Source organism: Silene latifolia, chromosome Y (assembly GCF_048544455.1).
Source record: "Silene latifolia isolate original U9 population chromosome Y, ASM4854445v1, whole genome shotgun sequence".
In the NCBI taxonomy this organism is placed as follows: Eukaryota; Viridiplantae; Streptophyta; class Magnoliopsida; order Caryophyllales; family Caryophyllaceae; genus Silene; species Silene latifolia.
Genome location: NC_133538.1, coordinates 175,193,602 through 175,208,268, shown reverse-complemented (window position 1 = coordinate 175,208,268; position 14,667 = coordinate 175,193,602). Strand labels below are relative to the sequence as shown.

Here is a 14,667-nt window from a genome sequence, read left to right as displayed (position 1 = left end):
ATTTGAGCTGGCGTTAGTGATCAGTGCTGTAGGGTTGAAATGGTCGTCTTGAAGTATCATGGTAATGATCTCATCCGTAAGACTTTCTGCATTTTTTATCAAAGGATGATCCCTGAGGTAGACATCTTCAACGTTATCTGCCCAAACTCCATCGACGATACTGAGCTCTCTCAATCATATGATTTCAGCTTCTAGGCTAATTATTTGTTCGACTAGATTGTCGGTTACTGCGATCACTTCTTGCATTGTAGATTCTTGAGCTAATATTAGAACCACTGGCCTGTCTTCCCTAGGTATATTGCTTGGATTGTGTAGGGATGCCACTATAGCTTCTAGCTCTGAAACTTGTCTACTTACACTCTTTGCCCTTGCAATAAAATCAACGATAGTAGGGGAGATAGTAGAGTAACTCTCCTCATTTTCTAGTGCATTGACCTCATCTTCAGCTGGAGAAATAAGGTGTGAATAATCCAAGGTGGATTCCTCATCTGTGATGATCAGAATTCCAAGAGGATTCTGAGTATTGTTAGGTTTGCTTGCAGGAGGTATAGGCAGGCGCCCATCTTCAATCATATCCTGAATGACATGTTTCAATTTGAAGCAATTCTCTGTATCATGCCCTTTGCCTCTATGGTACTTATAGTAGGCATTCTCATCCCATAACTTAGACTTCCTCTCTGGGTCAGGTGTAGGTCATATGGGTTGGAGTTTACCTTGTTTAATTAATCTTTTTAGAGCATTGGAGTACGAGTCACCAACATTCGTGAACTCCCTCTGCGGGTTATTCTTCTTAGTAGATGATTCGACAAGGTTGACCTCGTCGTTCTTGCTAGTGGAGCCATAAGAACGACTCGTTGTGCCTTGATATCCACGACCTACCGTTTTGGACAAGAGTCCTTTACGGATGTCGTCTTTAATTCTTGTTCCTAGCAATGTTAAGTCTTTGAAAGATAGTTCGCGTAGATTGGCCTTAAATTGTCCATAAACTTTTCAACAAGAGTAGCTTCGTCTGGGCGTTCGACGAGTTGCGTGCTAGTCTTTCTCTACCTACTTAGGAAGACGGTGAAACCTTCTTTCTCATTTTGGGTAAGAACCTCTAGAGTGGGTATATTGACTTGAATTTCAGCATTATCTGCATACTGTTTGGTGAACTCAATTGCAGCATCATCCCAAGTAGCAATTTTCTTGTGATCCAAGGAGTAGAACCATTGCTTAGGAATAGTATCAAGAGATGAAGGAAAGATCCTTAGGAACATCTCTGGCTTAATGCCTTTGATAGACATATAATCTTTGAATGCACGAATATGGTTCACAGGGTTTTCATGCCCCTTAAACTTCTGGATGTCAGTAATGTTGAAGTTAGTTGGCAGTTGAGCGTTTACTGCCTCATATTTGCGACTGTTTTCCCTATAGATGTCATCTCCCTTAAGGTACATTAGTTGCTCCTACAAATATTGGAGTCGCTTTTCAGCTTCAGTAGGACCTGGTGGAAGATTGACTTCTGTTTGTCCAATAAAGGGTGGAAGATTATCGTGTACGACCATGTCAGGAATGGGATCTTCTGTAGAAGGAAGTCTAGCTTCTACAGCCACAATATGGCCTTCGATGGCATTGAGGCGAGCATAAGCTTGGTCTTGGCTTGCTTGGAGACGAAGGAGTGCAGCTAGGATTTGATCCTTACCATTTACGGGTTGTTGGGGTTCACCATTAACGCTTGCTTGACTAGTTCCCACCATTTTGGACTGAGGATAAGAGATCGACGACGAATCAAAATACGATCAACCATTTTCGCACACTTACTCAAAAAAAGACTCGACTCGTGAAGTGGGTGTGTGCCACTGTGTCAAGTGAGGTTTGAAAATGACAAATTTTGAAATGTTTATCCTAGACAATTGTTGTGTAGTTGTAGGAGTGCCGACTTGAAGCATGTTTTTGAAATGGGTTTGAGGCCCGAATTTTGACTCGACATTTGGACAGAGTTGCTATTTTAGGTCATTTTTCATAAATATTTACATTTTGGAATGGATTTTATTTTACAAAAATTCATTATGGTTTTGTTTACAAATGGCTGATCACGTATATGATACAAACATACATATGGGTATTATAATGGTATGCTGAGTGCATTTAAAGGGTTTTGGCTTAAAAAGGTGGGTTGCCATACCAAGCAATCAAACCCTGGTCTGTGGAGAGGTCCGTGCCAAACATGAGTAAGGTCAGTTCCTAGTCCAATTCCTCGAGTAGTGAAAGCCCTTGATACAAATATGAGAGTGAATCATGATATGGTTGACGTCATCCATCTTTAGGCCCAGATAGGAATTTGGACCGTCCAGATGGGACAATTGGTCGAATGGGTTGAGTTAAGCCTAGGAAGGCCGAATAAAACGGCCTAAGAAGGTCGAGAAATGAAAATCGACAACTGTCTCGAATAAACTATTCCCTAACCTTGTTCAAGTTTCACCCTGGGTAACACGTAAGTGTATCATCCCCAGCGGAGTCGCCAAACTGTGGAGATGGGCCACCCGCGCCGCGCGCACCCGGGCGTTGGTTTTGAGGCGGCGACACTTCTCCCACGGAACCTTGGTTTGCCAAATCACGTCTTGGGCCGTTACCGATTGGTGAGGCATTGAAACCGGTGAAAGATTTGACAAGCCTGCATTTGTGGAGTCGCCACCAATTTTTATGGAAAATTGGAACCGCTCGAATACTTCGTGCCATGTCAAGACACAAAGTAGTGACATGAACACTAAGAACTCGTTACCCTTAGCATTCTATGTCTAGAATGACTCTCGAAGATGCCAATGGACACGGATGTCCAGAGATAACTGGAGTAAGGGGTGAGGGTACGTATTAGGAAGCTCTTTCATTCGAACACCTAATCCCGCCCGCCTCGATAGCGGCCTCTACTAATGATTAGGGAAATTATTTATATTTGATACATCGTCGATGTAATGCATGCAATGCAACAAACAGAGATTAATCCTAGCATGTGAGATTAGACTAAGTCGGTGAACACGTGATTTAACAAACAATTCGGGGTTGAAGTAGATGTTAGATTAATTACATGTGAAATCCAAGTAAATAAATCATACATACTAAATTAAAATAAATAAAATTATAATAATCACAAGGATTATTTGATCTACGTCAAAAGCACGCTCAAAACGGGATTTCGAAGAAGAAAATAAAAGAAAGAATAAAACTAGAAATCAAAGTTTGAAAATACGTCAGATTAGAGGTGATAATACGAGTAGTAGTCGATTTAAACCGTAATTAGAAGCTACATCAAAGGGAGAAAGAGTTCAGGGACAGAGACCAACCCAGAACAGGCACAACATCTGTTGCGTCCTCTGGAAGAGGCGCAGCACTTCCTGCGTCCGTTCTAGAGCTGGGCTCTGGCTGTGAAGTCAGAACCGCAACAATGTTATCGTTCATTGGTATATTTAGGTTCGATTATTGATATTAGACTCACGTGGAAGTGATTTAATTAATTACATACATCTGGGTAAGTCATAAACGAACAAAAAAATGAGAATTTACAGCGACTTACATGATTATGATTATCTTATGTCGGATTGATAAAGTTCGAAACTTTAAACTTGAAAACGGAATTAAACTTGATGAACTGAAATCAAATAAAGAAACCTATGTACAAAAGACGAACTCTAAAGACTCGATATGGGAAAATCGAACCTTTAAAATCCGGGTTTGAATAAGATGACGAAAACCCGCAAATATTGAATTATAAGGGATTTCGGTCGAATGAAGTGTTATGGTTAAAAAAGGATTATTAAAACATGATTTATATACTGACATGACAAAGAAAACAAAGAAAATAGAAAATTGCTGAAGGTCGAGGAAGAAGAAGAAGAGTAGGAGCAGCGGCAGCCTCTGGAAGAGGCGTAGCAAGTGTTGCGATCCTTCGAAGAGGCGCAGCTGCTGCTGCGTTTCTTCTCGACGTCAGACCTCCGCTGTTTTATAAAAACGGTTTTAAAAGACGGATTTTAAGACGGTTTTCGAATGTGCTCTTGATATAAATCTTCCATTAGATGATACAAAATAAAAGTACAGTAAAAAATAGGATTTACACCTTCAGACTTACATGTTTGACGAAACGAGATTGACTAAAGTTATCGTTTTAGTGATTGCTCGACTCGAATATGCGTGGAAAGTGCCCTTGTTAAAGGATTTAGATTAATTGATTAGGTTGATTAAACTGGAGTTGGTCAAATTGGTCGGTCTATGCAACGTGACTGGCACTCAGAATGATCTGAGCTTACGTGGTCGATTGATCAAGCACGTAAGCGTCAAAATCAATAGCGTGGTCTAGAATGCAAAGAGAGAGAAAGAAAGGGCGGAACACTCGCGTGCCAAATATGGAGACCGAAGTTCTCTATTTATACTAAACCTATGGAGGAGCTTAGGAATGACACGGATACGGAAAAAAATCACGGAAATATTCTGGAAAGCGTGAAAAGAGGGCTGGGGAAGAGGCGCAGCAGCCACTGCGACCTTTGGAAGAGGCGTAGCACCTGCTGCGTCATTTCCCTGGAGGTTTCTTCCTTAGCAAGAAAGATTTCTGCGTTTTTTTATGGAATTTCGGTAGATATGCACTTCCTTATTCCGTAAAGCACAATATGCGGAAGATATTTCCTTAAGATATTAAATTTAATTAGGAATAACTGTCCAGAGAATTCTAGAACACTCCGGAATATTCCGACTCGGCATTTAAACGGTTTTTAGAAAATGAAGCGATTTTTGACCCGGACTCCAAATGCTCTAATTACTGTCAAAACGACTGTATCGGCGCATAGATGATGACCATGAGGTTGACTCGGGTTTTTGAGCTATCACTTTTCGATGAACTTACGAACTATCATAAAATCGCTCCGCATATCAAACATACGGCCCAATCATCACTGGGTGGTTGGCGAGAGGTGTAAAAATGAGGTATCTACAATAATCAATCTAATGTGCCCCATTACCAATTCCCCCAAATCCCAAAATTAAAGTTAGGCAAACATCTAAGATAATTAAAACTGACTAAAGGTACTAGAGTCTTACTAAAGCGATTGATACGGAAACAAGAGATCCGAAAACCCATAATTGCTTAAACCTTGCTTGGGAATTGATGAAGATGACTAGAGAGGGTTTAGAGTGTGATTACGTTTTGTGTAAAATGAATCAGAAACTGACGCGATGTTTTAAATAGCTCTCCAATCATTTTAATCCAAACCGCGAAACAAACCCATATCAGACCGGACACTCGGCCGAGTAAACCACCGTACTCAATCGAGTACACGATACTCGACCGAGTACCACATATACTTGGTCGAGTACCTCTAGATCAGTAGCCTGACGAGAACACCTAACAGACATACTCGGTCGAGTGCACCCTACTCGACCTAGTACTCGACGACCAGAAAAGTGTATTATTACAGTCTTCCCTCCTTAAAAAAATGAACTTTTTCCTCGAAGTTCACGCCTATACCCATATAACACAGCAACTTAAACATATTATAACACACACTATACTTACTTAAACACAACATAAAATCCACAAACACAGATGAAAACACGATTGTTACAAGGGAAGCTGCTGCAAATAATGAGAGTGACTATGTGAAATAGAAGGGTTTCAAGAAGATCTTGATGGCTACCTTTGTTCCTGAGCATATCAGGAGCAGGATAAGAGTGGAGTTCGATGCGTTCAAGATGACAGACGATATGACAGTGGAGACTTATCCCAACAGGTTCATGGAATTAGCTGAATATGTGTCTGATCTCAACTTTACTCCGGAGATACTATCATTGAGATTTGAGAAGGGTTTGATGACCAATATCAAGAAGAATCTCACAGTTGGTGAGCCAAGCAACTTGGATGAGATCTATCAGCGAGCTAGGCACGTTGAAAGAATTGCTGATATGCTAAGAGAAGAAAAGAAGAAGAAAGGTGAGAAATAAAAGACTAAGTCTACGAGTGAGGATGTTGGAAGCAAGAAGCAGAATGCTAATCAATTCCGTTCCTATTTCACAAATAGCGCACCAGCTGGAGGTTCTGGACGTGGTGGTGTTGGGCGAACTTGGCCGATTGGTATTAGTAGTATCAATTGCTTCAGGTGTGGAAAGTTGGGTCACAAGATCATTGATTGCAGAGTTAATTTGGGTGGCTAAGGAAGAGGGTATAATAACATGGACCAGAGTGGGGGAGTTTGAACTCCCATTTCGAGCTATGGGAATAATCAGAGGTTGGGAGGTGGAAGCTATCATAAGAGTTACAACAACTATTCTAATCAAAGTCGTTTCTCAAATAATCAAAGCAATGGAAGTGGAACTTTTCAGAAGATAATGAATTGAGGAGGTTGGCAAAATGGGTCAGCATTAGCTAGCCAAGGAGAAGTTAAGAGTAGTGGGAAGTTATTCATGATGGGGAAGGAAGTAGCTGAGGAGGATGTGCATGTTGTCACGGGTACATTCCTTGTTAATTCTAAGCCAACCTTTATATTATTTGACTTGGGGGCAACTCATTCCTTTATATTAAGTGAATATGCTAGAGCCTTAGACTTAGACTTGTTTGATGTAATTGATGATGTAGTAGCTATACCTTCGGGAGAGGCTGTACCATGTAATAGAGTCTACAAAGATGTGTCTATTAACTTAACAACATCTTGATATCACCTTTATTGAAATATAAAGCATAAGGATCGTGACTAAAAGCCATGAAAATAACATATAAATCAACCAAGTACTCCCATTATCACTAGAAAACGGATTACGAGGACAAACAGGGGCACTCGATCGAGTTAGGGTTACTCGATCGTTATCGGGTTAGGCTACTCGATCGAGTTAAGCGTACTCGATCGAGTACCTATAGATCAGAATGTTCTAAATGGTCATCAGCAGGTACTCGATTAAGTTTAGGGCACTCGATCGAGTAACTGCAGGTCATAATGTTCTCCACATGCAACGTTAAGCAAAGAAAATATAACAATCTCCGGGGTTTCATCCCTGACATCACATACCTGCATAAGAATTCTAGAAAATCTAACGAAATATGGCCTTATGGCCAAATACAAACCGAGATAAATCCAAGTATGATCAAACAAATTTATCAAGTAACCACAAGTTCACTAAAACAAGACTACAAGAAAATCACTCGAGGTTGCCACCTCGATCCTCCTCCATCTCCTCCTCCTCCTGATGTGCCGGCTCAAAACGTGCCTCCTCCGGTGGTCGCTCCCGTGCTGGGGTCTCCTCCTACTCTCCATGGTGCTAGACATCCGTAGAGATAGCTCTCCGGAACTCCCCACGTGACGGGTCCACTCCGTAGGAGTGAAAGACTCCACTATCGTTCCCCACGCCTCTCCACCAAACCGGTTGGGCCAAGTTGGTTCCCACACCCTGCATGTAGGCCATCTCATAGAGGTTCCGGAGCACTAAGGCATTGGACACCCTCTCCGTGAGCTCACTCACCTGCATCTGGGGACTAAAAGAAGACGGGTAGCTGGGATACTGATATCGGGGTGGACCGGGCTATACTAGCTGGGACTCTCCGACCATCTCTCTCACACTCCTAGGACCTCTCCTCACTCTGGGTACCTGGTCCTCTATTCTAGCGTGGTCTCCCCCAACCGGCTCAAGCATCTTTTCCAAAAGTTCATCCATGATCAGGTGTGTCTGACGCGTAGGGACGGGCTCATCATCATCCGAGTCCGATGCAACCACAGTCGCAGTCAACGGCTCAGTCACTGGAAGATGGTCTGGATTGGGTACTCTCATCCAACTCCTACCTCTCACCCTCCAAGCTAACCCATCATCAGCCAACACCCTCAGCCACTTCTGAGAGATGAAGTAAGTCGTCCTCATAGTGGGAACAACCGGAACCAAAAATTTGAGAGCCGAAGAGGCCTTAAAACTAGTCAACCTCTCCGCTAGGCGGGTGGCAATAGCACCACAACTGAGGTAACGGTCGAAGACTTGGCCATTAAGGCCAAACTGGCACACACGATGGTTGGGGCACTGTAAGCAACGCGCTCCACTTGGGTGGGGTTCAGGTACGCAACCAACAAGATGACCTCGTGTGAGTTGAGCTTACTCACATCTTTCCTATCATAGAGCAAACAGGTCACGGCTTGGAGAAAGATCTTCAAAGTCATATGTTGAATGTCATTAATCAGCATGTTACTCGAAGTAGGAGCAGGTCTACCAGTGAACGAAGGCATGTAGCCACTGGCACCACACTCAGTCGGGACATCTCTAAGATATCCCTTCTTGGCTCGTGAAAGCCTCGGGTGATCGGCGAACTGGTCCAGGGTAAGGTAAAAACTAGTGTTCATCAACCGAAAACCTACCATCTTCTCCGCCACATCATAAGTGAAGGCACTCATGAACTCTAAGGTCAAAAAGGCATAAGAATTTTTTCTCAAGTGATATAGCCCTTCCAAACCCAGAGTCTCAAAGATATGCCGGACATCTACCTCTATTTTCAAATCCTTGAAAATACCCGTGTTCATGCACCTAGTGGGTCTCATGCGACAACTCATGAACTCTACAAAAGCATCTCTTTGCTTAAAATAAGCAAAGATTACCGTAGGGTAGTCAGGAACTGGTGGAACAGTAGGCCCCTGACTTCCCTCCCCTACCTCAGGCTCAGCGGCGCGTGACCTCTTGCTTTGGCGGGTTGCAGCTGCGGCTCTCGGCATCTGTTTCAACATGGTTTTAGCCACACATCGGGTTTTACAATATCAAAGTAAACTTTACAAATGATTCATGTGGAGAAAAACAACAATTAAAGTGGTTTATTCGCCGAAACAAGTAAGATTTTGAGACAAAACAAGAATTTTCCCCTTCCCTTTACTCTTATAATTTTATAGAAAGATGGTTTCAAATCTCCAAAACACCAAATTTTCACAAATGGTAGAAGTATTTGGACCTTAATCTCTAAAAATAAACTTCATAATTGATCACTAGGCAAAGTTTCAGTTTTGGGCACTTTTAAGACGGAGTTTTAAGACGAAATTTTGGATGAGATTAACCAAAATCAAGCACTAAACATGATATTAGTAGCATTCCCTACTCTATTTCGACCTTTAAAGATGCAAAAGATGAACAAAAATCAAATTTTAAGAGTAAACCCTAGAAATTCGGTTCACATATAGTCACAAATCGGTTCAATTTTTGCAATTTCTAACATTAATAATAATAATTCAAGGTGATTTCTATCAAAATCTAGCAATTATAGTACAAAAACTTTGGGTATAAAACCGAAATTCCAGAAAATTACAACACTAACATGCCTCAAATTGACTTAAAATCAAAGAAGAGAAGTAGAAATTTACCTTGAATAAGTTTGCAAATGGATTGAATAAATGAATTAGGAGGATTTAGAAGGAAATCAAACACAAATTCACCAAAGTTTATAGGGAGAGAAATTTTTATGAAGGTTTTTTTTTTAAGTTTTTGAATGAGTGGTAAATAACAAGAAGAATGAAAGAATTGGGGTTTATAAGCCCCGATAAATTTTATAACAGCCCGTGTTACTGTAGCAGGGGTACTCGATCAAGTATCTGAGGTACTCGATCGAGTTGAGGTCGCTCGGTCGAGTTTTGACGCTGGCAGAATAAGCATGGATTCTATTTTCTATCAAACTCGATCGACTGACCCTCTTGCTTGGTCGAGTAAGGCTTAGTCGGTCGAGTCGTCCCTTGTACTCGGTCGAGTAAGTCAAAACAAGCGACAAAAGATTACGAATTCGGTGGGTCGTTCCTGCAAAACAACGTATACTTAGAAATAACAAAAGAGATACTTAGAAATCGTCGCTAATTATTTCCATATGATTACGAATTCGGTGAGTCTAAGGTATACTTAGAAATCGTCGCTAATTATTTCCATACGATTACTATCAATTAACATTACCTGCTTGCATATAACACGATTGCCGCAATCAAACATTACTACTCCTATTCTACTACATTCCAAACAAGATACGATTCAATCCGGCCATGACATACTTTAACTCACATATCTAATTATAACAATAACAATTTTCTACTCATACTTTTGCATTTCAGTTCTACAAACAACAAGCTCTTAAATTCACATGTGCGTTCATATCAATTACGGTATTCCACTTATCCACATATTAAATTTTACAACACTACCTTACATGTTCATGTAATCTATCAATAAGGTAAACTTGAAAACCATTACCAACTTTCACGTCACCACATATCCTCATGTATACTTCTCACACACCGCACCATTCTTCAACATACACTTACGCATACACAACTATACAAGCAAATTGCACATTTCTATTTTATCACTTGCACACACAAGTCATATCTCCTACTCATCTATATACATGTATCTATTTCATACACTACACACATATACACACACCATTCCGGACTCGATATTCCCATTCGGAGTGGCTGGCTTAAGCATATTGGGGCCAGGATTTTGGAATGAGGGTGCTTTCTCACCCAAAATCAAGCAATTTCAAGGGGCTCCCAATATACATACACCAGGTTCATTTTATTAGACTCACTACGTTCAGTAGGCTCATTGGTTACAGGTTCTAAAATCGTCGCTCTGATACCACTTTGTAACACCCCCATCTACCAAGGAGCCTTCGAAAGACCTTCCCTAGCAAATAAGGGCATTACCATCTCGGTTGCCCGAGGAATAGTAAATATCATAACGTTAATAAAAGAACAATTAAGTTTATTACAAGTTTAACTCAATAAAATAAAAAGGTACAATTGATAACAACAACTATCAACTACGGTGATATTATCCATGCCATAACTCAGTGATAGACTTGTCCCTCCAACGCACCCAGCTAAGCTCCACACATCGACACCTGCTAAGACTGACTGCTCACCATAATGGATCACGGTAGACACAACACAATAAGAAACACAGACAACACCACACAAGGTCAGTAACTGAAGAAATACAAAACACAAAGTACGGCATACACAACCCAACTCCACCTCCAATCACCCATCAATCATCTGACTAACCGAAAGAAATGTCCTGCCAAAATATCCATCGCAACAGATATTCCACACCGCTAGTGGGGGACCGCGGTCTTTCCCACCTCAGCCTCGCTCATCTCTATCGAGCGCATAACCCATGTCCATTAATGTGCACATCCCCCTTGTGGCGGAAACCACAAGGGGCGAATCAAGGGCGTGAAGCCATTCCTGAGATGACTCCACTCAGCCGAAGACCCACCTCGTTGACCACAGACAATAAACAACAACTAACCACAATAGCAATGGAAACAAAATCAATACCAACTAACAACACAACCAACATACCAAACAATCAACAGAACTGGGTAAGAAAACCTACCTTTAGCAATCAGCAGCAACACCGCATACAACCATATGACGACAAGCAACCACCATTACCACCTATTACAAACAGTATGGCAAACCCTATTACTAACAAACATAACCACAACTAAAACTAAGGAAGACGATGATGATGACTTACCTATGCTCGGCGTTCCGGCGACAAGACCGCTACCCGACTCGTGCCTCCCATCCAATGGTGTCCCCAAGCATAAAGGATATTAATAGGTGAAGGTTGGTGAAGGAGAGAAAGGTATCGTCGATTAGGTTTAGGAAGGAATGAAATGAAAAATGATTTTGGGTTCACGACTTCCCGATTTATTGTAACGCCCCGTAAATTTCGGACCGTTAATATGTTTCGAAAATAATTAATTAATCAAGTAAAATTTGACAATAATGTATTTAAAGTAAAAATAATTCAAAGAAATATAATTTTATTATATTTTGAAGAAAAGTATTTATTTTGATAGTTTGGAAATGTTTAAAAATAGTTTAAACCGTGTAAAATCTTTTATTTCGAAATAAGGGCGTATCGGGGGGAAAATGACAATTCGTTTGAACGTTGGGTAAACGAATTTGGAAATGGGTCGTATGAATACTCAATTTTATTGTAATCTCGTGTTTAAAGACTTTGGACTTGACGGAATTTGCATTTGACTTACAGATTTAAGGCTAGATTTAAGGGTGTCACATTTATATTTTACCGCTGAACTCGACTTACTCGATAGAGTAGGGAACTTACTCGATCGAGTGGCCTCTACTCAATCGATTCACTGGGCTCGATCGAGTAGCCTACGCTAGATCGAGCTTCCTAATCCCAAAGGTTATCATAACGTAAGATCGAACTAATAAGGTTCCCAGAGGTCTAGACATGTGTCTAAGGTTAGTCAACAGTGGTCAACGGAGCCCTAACGGGGTGGGTATTACAGAATTACCCTACCCATGAATTAGAGCTAGGAGCCGTGGTGTTTGCACTAAAATTGTGGCGCCATTACCTTTATGGAGCTACTTTTAAGGTGTTTTATGACCATAAGAGTTTGAAGTATATTTATACCCAAAAGGAGTTGAACATGAGACAAATAAATGGATTGAGTTGATTGGAGACTACGATATGGAGATACTATATCATAAAAGGAAGGCGAATATGGTGGCAGATGCATTAAGTAGGAAATCTCTTCATGCTCTATGCACTGCCATGTCAAGGGTGAGGTTGCATGAAGAAGTGGAGAAAATGGTGATTTCGATGATTAAGAAGGGTGATTTTATTGGAGATTTTACCATTGAACCTGAGTTATATGCTGAGATCAATGAGAAGCAAAATGTGGACCCGAATATCCGAAAATGGCGTGAAGTCGTGAGCAAGGCTGAGGGCTCGAGTTGTGATTCCAAGTTCGAGATTCATGCAGGTGACAGTCTTAGATTTGCTGGAAGGTGGTGTGTACCTGATAATGAGGAATTGAAGAGAAATATCCTACTGAAGCTCATTCTACACCTTATTCTGTTCATCTTAGAGGAGACAAGTTGTATAAAGATTTGAAGAAGACCTTTTGGTGGCCAAAGATGAAGAAGGAGGTAGCTGAATTCGTTGCAAGGTGCTTGGTGTGTCAAAGGATGAAGGGAGAGCATAAGAGACCATAAGGTAAAGTTCAATCTTTAGATGTGCCTAAGTGGAAGTGGGAGAGCATTTCCATGGATTTTATTGCTGGTTTACCAAGGACTCAAAGAGGGAATAATATGATATAGGCGATTTTGGATCGATTGACTAGGTCAGCTAACTTTATTTCTATGAAAGATACGTGGAGTAAGGCTGAGTTGGTTAAGGCTTATATCAAATTTGTGGTGAAGCTTCATGGTGTGCCTAAGGACATTATTTCTGATCGTGATTCAAGGTTTATTTCCAAGTTTTGGCAAGAGTTGTAGTCTTTTATGGGGATCCAGTTGAATATGAGTACATCATTTCATCCAGCTACGGATGGTTAGACTGAAAGGACTATTCAGACACTGGAGGATATGTTGAGATCTTGTGTAATGGAGATCGGTGGATCGCGAGCACCTTTTGAAGCCTTATATGGGAAGAAGTGCAGGAGTCCAATTTGTTGAGATGATAAGGCAGATGCAGTGGTGTTGGGACCTGAAATTATTCAGGAGATGGTGAAGCAAGTGCAAATAACTCGGCAGAAGATGAGGGTTGCGCAAGATAGGCAGAAGAGTTATGCAGATTTGAAGAGAAGTGAGATAGAATTTGCGGTAGGAGATAAGATGTTGCTAAAGGTGTCTCCTATGAAAGGTGTGATGAGGTTTGGAAAGAGAGGAAAGCTCAGTCAGAATTTTATTGGGCCATATGAGGTCTTAGACAGATTTGGAGAGGTATTATATCGACTGGCACTACCTCCAGCTTTGGATAAGGTTCATAATGTGTTGCATGTTTCATAATTAAGGAAGTATGTGAGTGATCCTACTCATGTATTGGGGCCTGAGCATGTGGAGATAGATGAGCAAATGTCCTATGTTGAAGTGCCTAAAGAGATCTTGGACAGGAAGGTGAGAACGACTCGCAATGGAGAGACAGCTTTACTGAAGGTTTTGTAGACTAATCATAATGTGGAAGAAGCTACGTGGGAAGCTGAAGCTGGTATGAGGGACAAGTACCCTAATCTTTTTGTTTGAACTTGTTGGTTACGGGGACGTAACCCTTTTTTTTTAGAGGGATATGATGTAACAACTCGCATTTATTGTATTTCGATTGTGAGTTTAATAATTAAAGTGTGTTTTAACAATTTTATATTGAGTTATGGTTCGAATTTTATTCGGCCAGTTTGGAATATTATTCGGCTAGTCGGGTGTTTTGAGTGAACTTCGGGACAAAATTATTTTTAAGGGGGGAAGACTGTAATACCCCGTAATTTGATGACATTTATAGTTACGATTTGGGCATTTATTGATTTATAATGACATTTATTTTGGTGAATCGTGTTGGGAGGCGGAGTAATATAATAAAATAAGGGATGAGTCGGGAAAGAAAGTTGGGCCGTGTATACTTGGGCCGTTCTCGTGTGTGTAGTACTCGTGTACAACAACAACAACAACAACAACAACAACAACAACAACAACAACAACAACAACAACAACAACAACAACAACAACAACAACAACAACAACAACAACAACAACAACAACAACAACAACAACAACAACAACAACAACAACAACAACAACAACAACAACAACAACAACAACAACAACAACAACAACAACAACAACAACAACAACAACAACAACAACAACAACAACAACAACAACAACA

At 40.9% G+C, this 14,667-nt stretch overlaps 1 protein-coding gene across 1 annotated transcript; it reads left to right on the top strand.

Annotated features, from left to right (window-relative positions):
• Window positions 1–12,474: 12,474 nt before the first annotated feature.
• Window positions 12,475–13,283, top strand: LOC141629473 (uncharacterized). Its single transcript, XM_074442468.1, has 2 exons — window positions 12,475–12,883; window positions 13,156–13,283. Exons 1-2 carry the CDS (start codon window positions 12,475–12,477, stop codon window positions 13,281–13,283), a joined length of 537 nt encoding a protein of 178 aa, XP_074298569.1.
• The last annotated feature ends 1,384 nt before the right edge of the window (window positions 13,284–14,667 follow it).